The 12,589-nt window shown below is 41.4% G+C and overlaps 1 protein-coding gene across 1 annotated transcript; it reads left to right on the top strand.

Moving 5' to 3' along the window:
• LOC109233553 lies at positions 9,401–12,021 on the top strand. Its single transcript, XM_019399439.1, has 4 exons — positions 9,401–9,525; positions 10,280–10,768; positions 10,979–11,455; positions 11,589–12,021. The coding sequence occupies exons 1-4, from the start codon at positions 9,401–9,403 to the stop codon at positions 12,019–12,021; spliced, it is 1,524 nt and encodes a 507-aa protein (XP_019254984.1).

Raw genomic sequence — 12,589 nt, forward strand, 5'->3', positions numbered from 1 at the left:
CCTACAGAAGAATAAGTCAGCTCAGTATATGAAAATATATATTAGTAATGTACGTGTTAAGTCAAAAAAGTTTTAAATTGTCTTACCATGGTCTCGTCGGGCTCCTAAATATAAGCATTCGTCGCATCCAGGCGAGCATCGCACAATGTGGGCTCCGTGACGGGTGGGGATAAAGCCTTAATAAGAAAATTATAAAGTTAGTTATGGCGAGTCAATGAGATAAAACAAATTTAAATTTAATAGTAATACAAACATACCTGCGCCTGTGAAAGATCCCCAACACCTGTCGATGATGAGCCATAACTCAGTCGGCGCCCACTATCCACATCTCGGGTTGGTCGATCCTCAGCAGCGGTCGATGGGCCTTGAAAGTACTGATCCCAATCCTCTCCGGTAATGCTCGTGCCCGCGATCAACAATGGATCTGACTGTGTCACCTGCGAAGTCCTTGGAGTGAGCGGCAGCTGAAGGCTGAATGTCGGCATGCTGCTGTGATACTCGACTGGCTCATAGAGATCACCCGGCAGATCAGCTCCAACATCCTCAACATGTGCCTCAACGCCCCCTTGTTGGGGACTACCTCCTCGCCGGCCCCCACTACCCCATGGGACAGCCCTGCCTCGTTGTCCCCTACCTCGTGGGACAGCCCTACCTCTATGATAATGCTCTGGCGCCACATAAGCAGGGTCGTGTACTAAGCGCTGTGAGCATGTGATTTTTGCCCTATATGAAATACTCCTATAAAATCCCAAGAAAATAGAAGGTTAATTATTTTCCATTTTTAGGAATTTTTGTAGAATTTTATTTAATTGTTTGCATTTTTGTGCACGTTTGAGTTTTATTTAAATCATGAAAAATACCAAAAATATCAAGCATTGCATTCAGGATTTGTTTTTACATTTTAATCAGTAATTATTTATTTTATAGAAATTTGAAAATCACAAAAATAGCCCATTTTACATCATTTGTCTTTTAATTTTTAATTTATTGATTTTCTCTTTTATATAAGAATTAAATGATGTTTATAATTTTTATAATTAGTTAATTAGTTTAATTGCACATTTTTAGATAATTTAGAATTTTAATTTTAGGATTTTTAACTAAAAGAAAAAGGAAAAGAAAAAAAGGGAATAAGAGTTTAATTGAAAAGGGGATTTGTTTTAAATTTTGGGCCATTTAAATGCCAAAACCCGTCCAAATCTTACCCACAACCCAGGCCCAAACCAAACTATACCCGGTCCACCCCTGTCTTAACCCAAACGACCCCGTTTCGTATTTGATTGATCACAACCGCTGGATTTTGTTAATCCAACGGCTCGGAACTAACGAGCCCTTTACTATATTACTGTCCGAACAGCCCCCCCCCCAAACCCTAAGTCCACTCCTCATTCCTCATCTCCATCGTCTCTAACCTAGCGAACCCTAGACGCCCTAATTTCCCCACCGCTTCCGCCGTCAACCACCCACCAAAAATCGCCTCACAATTGTTCCGGTGGTCCAAACCTCCCCAAATTTACACCAACGAACCCCCACAGCCTCCTCATCCCAAATCTTCAACCCTTTTCCTTCGAATCCCTCCCAAACGGCTCGAATCTTAGATCTAAGATCGATGTCCAAAATCCTAACTCACCCAAATCCACCCAAAATCACACCCTACACTCCTCACACCCCTCTGAACCCTAGACTACAACCACTTTCCCAAAAAACCCCACCCATTTATTCCAATTTCAGATATGGTTCCCCAAAGAAATTGAAAAAACCCTAATTTGTTCCCCTCTTGAGTTTCAAGAGAATTTGAGGCTGATTTCGAGTCGGAATTGATGCCAATTGATTGCTCTTATCAAGAACAATTGATTAGCATCAATTCCGGCCCATTTTAAAGTGCACCTAATTTCATGCACAATTAAAAGACCGGCGAAGATGAACTTCAAGAGCTTCTGTCGTTTGTTTTTTCCAGTCCCGATGGTAAGGCATCAATCACTTTACCCCTCCATTTCTTTTCTTCTGTCTTTCTTCTCTCTTTCCTTTTTTTCAAATGTCGAGTCAGTGTTCTTCAGAGTTTGATTTTAGTTTGTAAGCCTGATTGCTTCTTTGGATTAATTTAGCTTATAGAATAATTAGTAGTTTTAGTTATCTCTTTTTTTATAGCCTGGTACGAACGCATCGTTTAATTAGCTTTTAGTTTGGTTTAACTTCATGTTAATCTAGAGTTTATTATGAATTGGTTTCATGTGTCAATTGAAGCATGTTGAATATTGTAGTTTAATTTTGGTTGCATTAGATTTAGAATAATTAGGGTTAATGATTAGAGGTATAAACTACCTGATTACTCTTCTCTTCTCCGTGTTTCTGTTTGGTGTTTAATTGATGAAAGCATGCCTGAATCTCATGAGTTAGATTAATTAGGTTTCCATATTCTTTCATGTTAAGTTCAAGTCTGATTAAGGTCTTTTTAGCCCATCTTTGTAATTCTGTTTAATTATAAAGGCATTAGTCATTCTAAATCTAGTTTAGGTTCGATTAGGAGAACATTTCCTCTTATGGATTGATCTAGTTTTTGGTTCTAGATGGCAGTCACTTGACTCCCTTAGGTATTTTGATTTGAATTTCTGATTTTTGTCTAAGTTTGTTTTGTTTGTCCTGATTTGAAAATCAGTAGGAACTTTAGGGACTCATTTGAACATGAAAAGTTTAGGATAAAGATGAAATAAGCAGTAACTTAAGGGGCAAAATTGGATTTCTACTTAGGCTAAATAATCAGTAATGTACAGCTGTCCTAGCTGGCTAGCTGCTACAAAAGATGCTAAATTAGGATAGGAAGGACAACTGTATTGTACTATTTTCAGAGGTTTAGGATAAGGAATATGCCCAAGATATACCCTCCCCTAGGCAGCTATATATAGGTAGGTCCTTTCATTCTGATTTACGTAGACATTCATCATCAAAATTTACTGCAAAAAGGTTCCTTTTCCTTGACTTAAAGATCAAATTTTCAGAAATTTTAGAAAAATTTTCAAAAACCTCTTATTCTTTGGTTTTCTACAAGCTGAGCAATATGGTTTGAAGTGGAGGTTTTTCTTGGTTCTTTAGCTGGTTTTCTAGTTTCAAAGCTCTTTTCCTTCTGGTTCAAACTTTCTGATTCATTGCTAGGCTGTTGTTGTGTTTGGGTTTCTATTCTTGCAAGCTTCAGATAATTTCCATCTTTCCTTCACCTGTTAATTGCTGATCTTTGTTGTTGTTCATAGGTATTTAACCTTAGCCTTTCTTATGTAATGGTTTCTTAAAAATGATATAAGAATCAGATTTGTGAATAGCATGTCTTTCATGATAGTAGCTTGTTTACTTTGGTATGCATTTGATTGGTTTAGTTATGTGTGTTTAAAGTTTTAAAAAATGGTTCAGCACATTAACTTAGCCAATATATGAGTGTTGTTTGGTGGCTTTATCTTGTGAAAATAGCTTTGTCTCATAGTAACACATTTAGGTTTAATATTGTTATGTTTTTCCTTCTTTCTCTCATCTATTTTCTTTTACTCAAAGCCATTATTTTTCTCTTTCTTTGATTGTTTGATCATGAGCTGTAGTTTGCAGATTTATCCACTGGTTGGTTAGATCAGCAGGTTCAGAAGCCTTAAAGTGGGACTCACACCGTTCTTTTAACAAAGGAGGACCAAGTTCTCATGGACAAGCCATGTCGAAAAAGAGGCAGGAATCCTCTACTAGTTATGCAAGTTTGTAATAGTTTTAGCCTAAAAAAGTAGTTAGTAGAGTAGCTGTGGATTGGATTGTCGTTCAGAATACTTTTCTTCGAGAAAGTAGTATTTTGGTTTAACAGCAATGCAAAAGTCTGTTTACTGCTGTAAAAATTGCCATTTGTACTCCGAATTTTGTAATAAATGGACTGTTAAAGAATTTGGTTAAACAGGCTATATTTCTAAGTTCAAACTTACATTTTGTATGCTGGGTTGCAATTAATGCATCTAAGTGTATATTCATCATGGCATGAATTAGTATATGGTGAAAGTTTGAGGTTTAATTCTTGTTAACATCATTGGTTTAAATTAGATATCTCCTGTTGAATTTTTTATGTGTTATAAGGAGGGAATTGAATGTTTGGTTTGGGCTTGGCTAAGGCCCAGGCAGGGCAGCCTGGTGGAAACTCAGGTTGGGCTGCCTTCATTCGAATTCACGCCTTGTCTTTGGGCTCAACTTCAGGCCCAAACGACCTTGAGCTCCTGTTCCATTTCTTCAGCATGATAAAGGGGGTGTCCTTGTCTGGGAATTGGGCTGGAAATCGGCCAAATTAAAAGACCATGCCATGGCCAGTCAGCCTATTCGCCTTTGGTCCCCTGATTATGCATTCTTACAAGTAGTAGTTACATATTTTAAGTTCAACCATTGGTAATTAATATTTGCAAATCATGCGTAGTATAATCAATATTCAATTTGAGCTATGTTTTGATTCTGATTTCCTCTATTTAGAAGCAAGTTCATTTGTAGCTCGCGATTTATGTGTATACTATGGCTAAGAATGCAAAAGGATGGATAGGCCCAACCGGTGTAAATTCACAACTGGGCCCGCCTGAAGCCCAATGTGGCAAGCACTATTTAAATTCAATTCTGGAATACCCGTCTTGCTGGGCCCAAAGTCGGAGCCCAAATCCAGCTTTTCAAAGCTGAGTATTTAGGGATTTAACCCAATGATGAACGACCTGGCCCCAAAACAATTGTTCAATAGTAATTCTAAGCCCAGCCATCTCATTCTAGTTAAAAGATTTCTTAGTTTGAACTTCAAAAGTAGTATCTTTAATCTTAATTAAAACATGCAAACCACGTTTAGTTAAAGTAGTTTGAGGTGTGCTATTTTCCATTAAATAACCTATGGCCCTCATATAAATATTAACCTAGTTATAAATTATCCCTAATAATCGCAGTTTGCTTTAGGCCCGATTTAGATTAGTATTGTGATTATGTATACATTCACGTAACATAATTCTGAATTTAATTCTAAAAGTAAATTGAGGTATGCGTTCGTGCAACTTCGGCCAAACTTTCTTAATAAATAAACAAAGTGTTATTAATTGTGGACACGTTTGCGTGACATGATTTTGACGCGCCAAAAGAAATGAGTATATGTACGGGTAACTCAATTCTTTAATTACGAATAATTCAAGCAATTAAAAGCGGTAAAAGATAAATGCACATAGGTCCTAAAATAAGTAATTAGACTACTTAAGCCAAGTGATAATCACTAAGCGACCGTGCTAGAACCACGGAACCCGGGAATGCCTAACACCTTCTCCCGGGTTAACAGAATTCCTTATCTAGAATTTTTGGTTCGCAGACTCTTTAAAAATGAAACTTCCTCGATTTGGGATTTAAAATAAATCGGTGACTTGGGACACCAAAATAAATATTCCAAGTGGCGACTCTGATAAATAAAATAATCCTATTTCGAATAATGTCATTTTAATTGGAAAAACTCCCTTATATCCCCCCTCGGGTGGTAAAAAGGAGGTGTGACAGCTCTGACGACTCTGCTGGAGACAAGAACCCAGAACTTCCGGTTCAGGGTTCAAGAATTCGAGCTTGTTAATGTGATTTTATTTGGCTTTATTTTATTGTTGATATTACTGTATTTTATGGACCCAATGTGCTAACTGCCATTTATTTACCGCTTTGATATTACTTGAACTGTATTTAAATGCCTTCTTACGCCCTCCTTCTGAGTCTTCTAAAAAACGATGCTCACGTTCGCGTGGCCCACTTTTCTGTTAGAGTTATACCCAAATAAGACGGGGCTGGGCAAGCAACAAGGTCGGCCAGACTTTCGTGCTCCCGGTACGTTGCCCCCTCCTCGACTCGAGTTTGTCCGCTCGGGTAAGCCAGGTCTAGAACACAAACCCCAGGTTTTAAACCTAGAATAACACAAGCTCATGCTGGATCCCTAGTAGGAACTATTATTCGCATCAGGTGCATTTGACCTTGGGGACTCAACATAGGGGTTGGGTCCGTCTAGGACAGGTGTACCCGAAATAAAAGACCATCCTGATGCATCCTACGTGCTATGTGAATATTTATCTGTTTCAGCTTGCATGTTGACCGGCTAGGAAAAGAAAATGAAAAGAAAAATCAAGAGTAAGGTAGGATAGAAAATTTACCTGATTCCAAAAATCCCGGTATTTAAAAAATATCTCGAAACTCTGCCAAAATTTTTTTTAAAAAAAATGAATTTCAAAAAGAGTGAGTCAAACATCATTTTTTAAATTGTGTCAAAACTTCCCGAACTACGCAGGTCTGATTCTCACCGGATGTGGGATACGTAGGCAACCCACATAAGGTTCGGCCTCACTTTTTTTAAAAACAAAATCGATAATCAAGTAAAATGTAGTTTAGGGCTTTGGTAAAAAATAAGCCAACCCAGCTTCAGTTGTATTTTTAAGTCATTCTTACCGGAATAGCCTTAGATATTGCTTTAATTGTCGAAAGCTATTTTCGGGAGGAACGGGCAAGTCTGTTTGCAAGGTGTCTTTCAAAAAATACTTTTCCCCCCAGCCCCAAAATTTGTTCGGAATTGTGAAGGGGCCACATTTACAAAATGACCATTTTTGATTAAGTAGCATAAAAGGATTTTTTGTCCATTGATTAAAAAAACTTGTTTCGCAAAAAGAGTCCACCAGGTTCAAACCTAACCCCGGACCCTCCACAGGTACAAATGAATACTATCCCGGACCCGTCACAGATGAATGTTGTCTAGAACCCGTCACAGTTGGTCATTGAGCAGGCTCAGCTGCAACTGCGCATGTGGTGGAATGATTTGGATGAAGACGGCAAGGATTGGGTAATAGGTTCCGTTATAGACATCATGAACGTTGAACCCCAAGAAGATTTGATCAAAGCCTTGCTAACATTTATGGACCCCGTCCATAATGTGTTCCGTTTCTCGGATTTTGAGCTCACCCCCACTCTGGAAGAAATGGTCGGGTATATTGATTTTGGCCAAGAGTTAAGAAAGCAGCAACTCATATTCCCAAGGGCTCCCTCTGTGCACAAGTTCTTCGATCTTCTGAATATTAGTAAACAAATGAAGAAGGCCCACGTGAGCAAAGGATGTTGTTCTTTCTACTTCTTGTACTTCAGGTTCGGGCACTCAGGTGGGTTTGAAACACATGAAAAGGAGTTGAATAACAAACAAGACAAGAGCATATGGAAAATTCATCGTCGGTTTGCCTTCATCGTGGCATTTTTAGGAATCATGGTCTTTCCAAATGCGGAGGGGACAATAGACACTCGTATGGCCAGAATTGCACAGATCCTCATTACCAAAAAAGATCACACACTTGTCCCGTTAGTGCTGGCAGACATTTACCGGGCATTAACCTTGTGCAAATCTGGGGCTCAATTCTTCGAGGGTTGCAATATTCTTCTTCAAATGTGGATGACCGAACACCTTCGCCATCATCCTATGTTCATGAGATATGCTTCGGACGGGAACAATTTCATCAAGAATTATGAGGAAAGGGCGGAAGACTACAAACCGCCAGAAGGATTTGAAGCTTGGGTCTCCCATTTAAGAATTCTGAGAGCAAGTCAAATTGAATGGACTATAAGATGGCTTCCGGTAACAAAAGTCATATACGTGACAGCTTTAAAAGGCTACTTGATGATGATGGGATTGAGGAGTATCCAACCATATGCACCACAAAGAGTTCTGAGACAACTGGGAAGATATGAGGTGATACCCGAAGATGCAGATCTAAGTACCCAAGTCATTGAGCTACACCCAGAAGCAACACTACCTGAGGCTTTAGTTCAACATGATTAGAATGGTTGTCGGTATCTAAAAAGTGACACCCAGGTACTAGACCCGGCCAGGGGAGAAGTTGATCCCAATTATGCTGCGTGGTTTGAAAGAAGGTTTTATGTGAACAATGAGCCAGAGCCCGAGCTTGAGCTTGAGAGGCCCGCCAAAAGACCCCATGTTCAAGCTTTTGATGACAAAATTCGGGAGAGGTTGGCCTGGGGAGAGAAGGAAAAAAAATATCAAGCCACCATTCACGCTTTGCAAGAAGAGTTGAGAAATGTCACCTTCAATAATGATCTGCAGGAACGAGAGGTCGAGGGTGAAAGAAAAATGCTGGCCCAAGAAAATGAAGCCCTCAGAGCCCACGTTCGACAACTAAGAATAGCAGCCGAGAACCCGGGCAGAAGCAGAAAAGATAAAAGGCTCATCTACAACCTTACACAAAAAGTACGTGACTGTGAAGATGATTTGCCAAAGACTGAGTCTGAACTAGCAAAAGTACGAACAAAGTTGGCCAAAAATGCAGAAGAACGAGCAACTTTCTTTCGACAGTTGAAAGAAAGATACGAAAGAGGGGTCACGGGTTGGAAAAAGGAGCTTAACAGCCTCGAAGGTGAAATGGCTAAACAAGCCAAGAGCTTCAAAGCCGAGAGAGAACATTGCTACGCTCTGATGGCACAGCTAGAGGGAGACCTACTGCATTTGCAAGAACAGAATCATGCAGCCACCCGGGTCTTGGAGGCTAGATCTGAGCAGATTGGGCGGTTGTTGCAAGAAAAGGGCATCATCAGGGAAAGGGTTAGAAGAATCGTCGACTATATTGTGATGAAATGTAACGAGTGCGAGGACATGACCAGCTCCATGTTCTTCGCCACAATAATGATCTTTGTTTGCCAAATAATGGATGATCTCTATCGCCTCCAGGACGACATGGCACATAGGCCCGCAACAAGACCAGTTGGTGTTCCTAGGGCAGATCTGGAGGCACTGATGTACTCTTGATTGTTTTCTCTTTTTCGAGTCTGTATTTTTATTTTTAAAGTATGTTTCGAGTCTGTTTGTAGTTTTAAATTCCTAGAAAAAGTATGATGGAGTCTTTTGTAACTCAGAAAAGTAGAAGTTTTATTAATGAAAATTTGGAAAACCCCGAAAATTGTTTCTTTATTTTTTGCATTCATTCCTTGAACTACTTGATGATCTGATTCATGCGGCGTCGTGATACGTAGGCAGGATCCGGTCATGATTTTTAAATAATTTGAATAAAAGGAAAAGAGAGAGAAAAAAAAGAGAGAAAACAAGGGGAAAAAATGATGACAAAGTGCAAAAAGAACAAAAGATGAAAAGCGCCCAAAGGAAAGGAAAAGTTGGGGAGATAAACGAAAGCCGGGATGAAACATGCAACCGTTGCAAAGCATATAGAAACACATTTAACTGTATAGGTGCATCACACCCCAATGTGCGATTCCCTATGTGTTAATTGTCTCGCACTAACCAGTTTGTTGTGTTTGCTACAAGTAGGTTCTATATTAAGGTGGTTGGTTTTGTGGTAATTTGGCTTCACATCCCTACTTCACAAGATCAATAGGAAGCGTTGAAATGTCGTTAGAGAGTCATCTGCCAACAGTTCCTATCCCTGAGGATAGCCCGATCTCGGCCATCCCAACTTCAGAGTCAGCCGCTGCTAAGGAAAACAGGGTTCTGCGTCTCTGCATGTTGGAAACGTAGGACGCCTGGTCCAATGGTAGAGAGCCACCGAGTACGATACTTGGTTTCCCTGAGCTACTTCCCGAGGCAAGTGGAACTTCCAACGTCCCAATAAATTACACAAACACTCCGCTTGGATATCCTACCATCTCAGCCCACTTTGCCGGAACACCTTCTGAGGTTTGCCCCCGGGTGTTATTTTCGGGTGTGACCAACATATTCACTGTGCCACCTTCCTCGGTCACGGCACAACCCACTTTGCCAAGGCCAAACTTTGATTCATCACCTTTTACTTTTCAAGTACCATCCTTTCCACCATAAACGAGTCCTACCCTCAACAGCCCCGATATGAGTTTACCGCGGGACAGGAAGAAACTACAAAAACCCCGAGCATGAAGAAATTACTCGGAAGATGAGGAGCATGGAATAGAGCCTTTAGAATATACAAGGTTTAAGTGGTCAAAAGAGAGTATCCTACGCTGACTTGTGTATGTTTCCACATGTCCACCTACCCCTGGGTTTTAAAACTCCCAAGTTCGAAAAGTACTACGGGCATGGGGATCCTATCGCCCACCTCAAGAGGTACTGCAATCAACTGAGAGGAGCAGGTGGAAAAGAGGAGCTTCTCATGGCTTATTTTGGAGAGAGTCTAGTGTGCATTGCATCCGAGTGGTACATGGATCAGGATATATCCCGTCGGCACATTTGGGATGATCTAGCTCGAGATTTTATTAGGCAGTTTCAGTATAACATAGACATAGCTACCGACAGGAATACTCTGTCGAATCTCAAGAAGAAGTTATCGGAAAGTTTTCGAGAATATGCTGTTAAATGGCACGAACAGGCGGCCAGGGTCAAGCCCCAGATGGATGAAACAGAAATGGTGAGTGTTTTTCTACAAGCCCAAGAGGCTGACTACTTTCAGAATATGATGTCTGCAATGGGGAAAACGTTTGCTGAGGACATCAAGATTGGTGAGATGGTCGAGAACGGTCTGAAGACAAGGCGCACATTGAGCCAATCTGCCATAAGAGCTATGTCCCAAGCAATTCAAAGCGGGTTCGGAGGTGTAGCGAATAGAAAGAAAAAGGAAGAAGTGGCAATGGCGGCTTCAGGTCCGAGAAACCCTCGTCCGCCCAGAAGTTATTTCTCACCAAGCACTCCACAGCATTATTATCCCCACCAGGATGTGGCTTATGCTTTAGCCCTCCAGCCTTACACAGTGATGAACGCCCAGCCATATGCCCGGCCACAACAACAGTTTAACCAAAACCGAGCTCCATTCCCTAGAAACAACCCTCCTCACCAAGCTCCATATAATCCCCGACCCCCTCAAAATAATTTTCCATACAATGCCCGTGCTCGGGAACCACCCAGAAGAACAAATTTCACGCCTATTGGTGAATCATACTCTAGCCTTTTCCCTAAACTTGTCCAAATGGGTTTGTTGCAACCCGTACCCCAAACCAGGCAAAACCCAGAGTCGCCCTCTTACCGACACGGTGCTCGATGTGCCTATCATTCGGGAGCGAAAGGGCATGACACTGAAGACTGTTGGACCCTAAAAAGGGCGGTTGAGAATCTCATAGAGCAAAAACGGATAGTGCTGAAGGATGAAGAAATTCCTAATGTGACCAACAACCCATTACCGGCCCACAACAACGGACCTCTTATTGGGATGATTTACGAAGATAAGGAGTTTGATCCCGCCTTGAAAGCCATCATTGCCATCGCTGGTGTCGAAAAGAAACCAAAGGCTACTGCAAAGCAAGACAAGGGGGAGAAGAAGAATGAACCCACCCCCAAAAGTGCAGAAAAGAAAGTGAAAACCAAAATCGAGGCAGTACCCCCAAAAGATGCCATTCTTTATGTTCCTCGGGGTCACAGGAAAGAACGAATGACATTGAGCCCTCCAAAAAGGTTCGAGCTGAACAAGGGACCTAAGATGTACGTGCCTAAAGGGACATATGTGGTACGGGGGCCAGTAATTTCACCAAGGCTAAATGAGCCCGTGGTTATTGGCCGCGCACCCGCAGAAGCCCATGACAGACCCCACTGCCGTCCCATGGAATTACAATAGAGCGGTAGTGACATACAAGGGAAAAGAGGTCCTGGAGGAAACAAATGAAACTAACCCAGCTGAGAAATACCTTAACTTGGAGGATTTGAACAAAGCCAAAAAGAAGCGTTTCCCACTCAAGAAGCTCGTTAGTGCTGAGGAGGCCGAAGAATTCTTTCGCAAAATGAAAACTGTTGACTATGAGGTAATAGACCAACTCCGAAAGTCTCCTTCACAGGTCTCACTCCTGTCTCTGCTGCTGAGCTCAACCGAGCATCAGAAAGTGTTGATAAAAACCCTCAATGAAGCTTATGTTCCGATTGAAACCACTGTTGAGCAATTGGAAAGGATGGCAGAAAGATTCTTCGCAATCAACCAGATCTCATTTAGCAAGAATGATTTGCCCCCGGAAGGGGCTTCCCACAATAAAGCCCTTCATCTGACAGTTAAATGAGAGGGGTACTTTGTGAAAAGAGTCATGCTGGATGGCGAATCCGGAGTTGATATCTGCAGTCTCTCGACTTTGCAAAGAATGGAGATTGGGACCGAGAGAATCAGGCCTAACAATGTCTGTGTGCGTGCCTTTGATGGCATCAAGAGAGACACCATAAACGAGATCGATTTGATCTTGACTATTGGTTCTGTGGATTACGAGGTGACATTTCAGGTCCTAGACATGGATACTTCTTATAATTTCCTCTTGGGAAGGCATTGGATTCACGCGGCGGGAGCCGTACCTTCCACTCTCCACCAGATGGTGAAATTTGAATATGCAGATCAGGAGATCGTGGTCCACGGAGAGGACGAGCAATCAATTTATAGGGACCCGTCAGTCCCATGTCTTGAAGCAAGGGAAGGTAGCAAACATATAGTCTATCAAGCCTTAGAGGTTGTGGTCGCAGACCAATATGAAGAAGGAAGCCCGTGTCCTCAACCCTTTCTCTCAAATGCGTCAATTATGGTTGCCAAGGAAATGATCAGGCATGGTTATAAGCCCAGGAAGGGGCTCGGGACATCATTGC

This window comes from Nicotiana attenuata, chromosome 10 (genome assembly GCF_001879085.1).
Source record: "Nicotiana attenuata strain UT chromosome 10, NIATTr2, whole genome shotgun sequence".
Classification (NCBI taxonomy): Eukaryota; Viridiplantae; Streptophyta; class Magnoliopsida; order Solanales; family Solanaceae; genus Nicotiana; species Nicotiana attenuata.

Bases quoted from the DNA above. Each gene is read 5' to 3' on its own strand.
- LOC109233553 (XM_019399439.1), top strand. From the start codon at position 9,401: ATGTCGTTAGAGAGTCATCTGCCAACAGTTCCTATCCCTGAGGATAGC. The intron at 9,526-10,279 runs GTAGGACGCCTG...AGCTACCGACAG, and splicing joins CGTCTCTGCATGTTGGAAAC to GAATACTCTGTCGAATCTCA. The intron at 10,769-10,978 runs GTTTAACCAAAA...ACCCCAAACCAG, and splicing joins TATGCCCGGCCACAACAACA to GCAAAACCCAGAGTCGCCCT.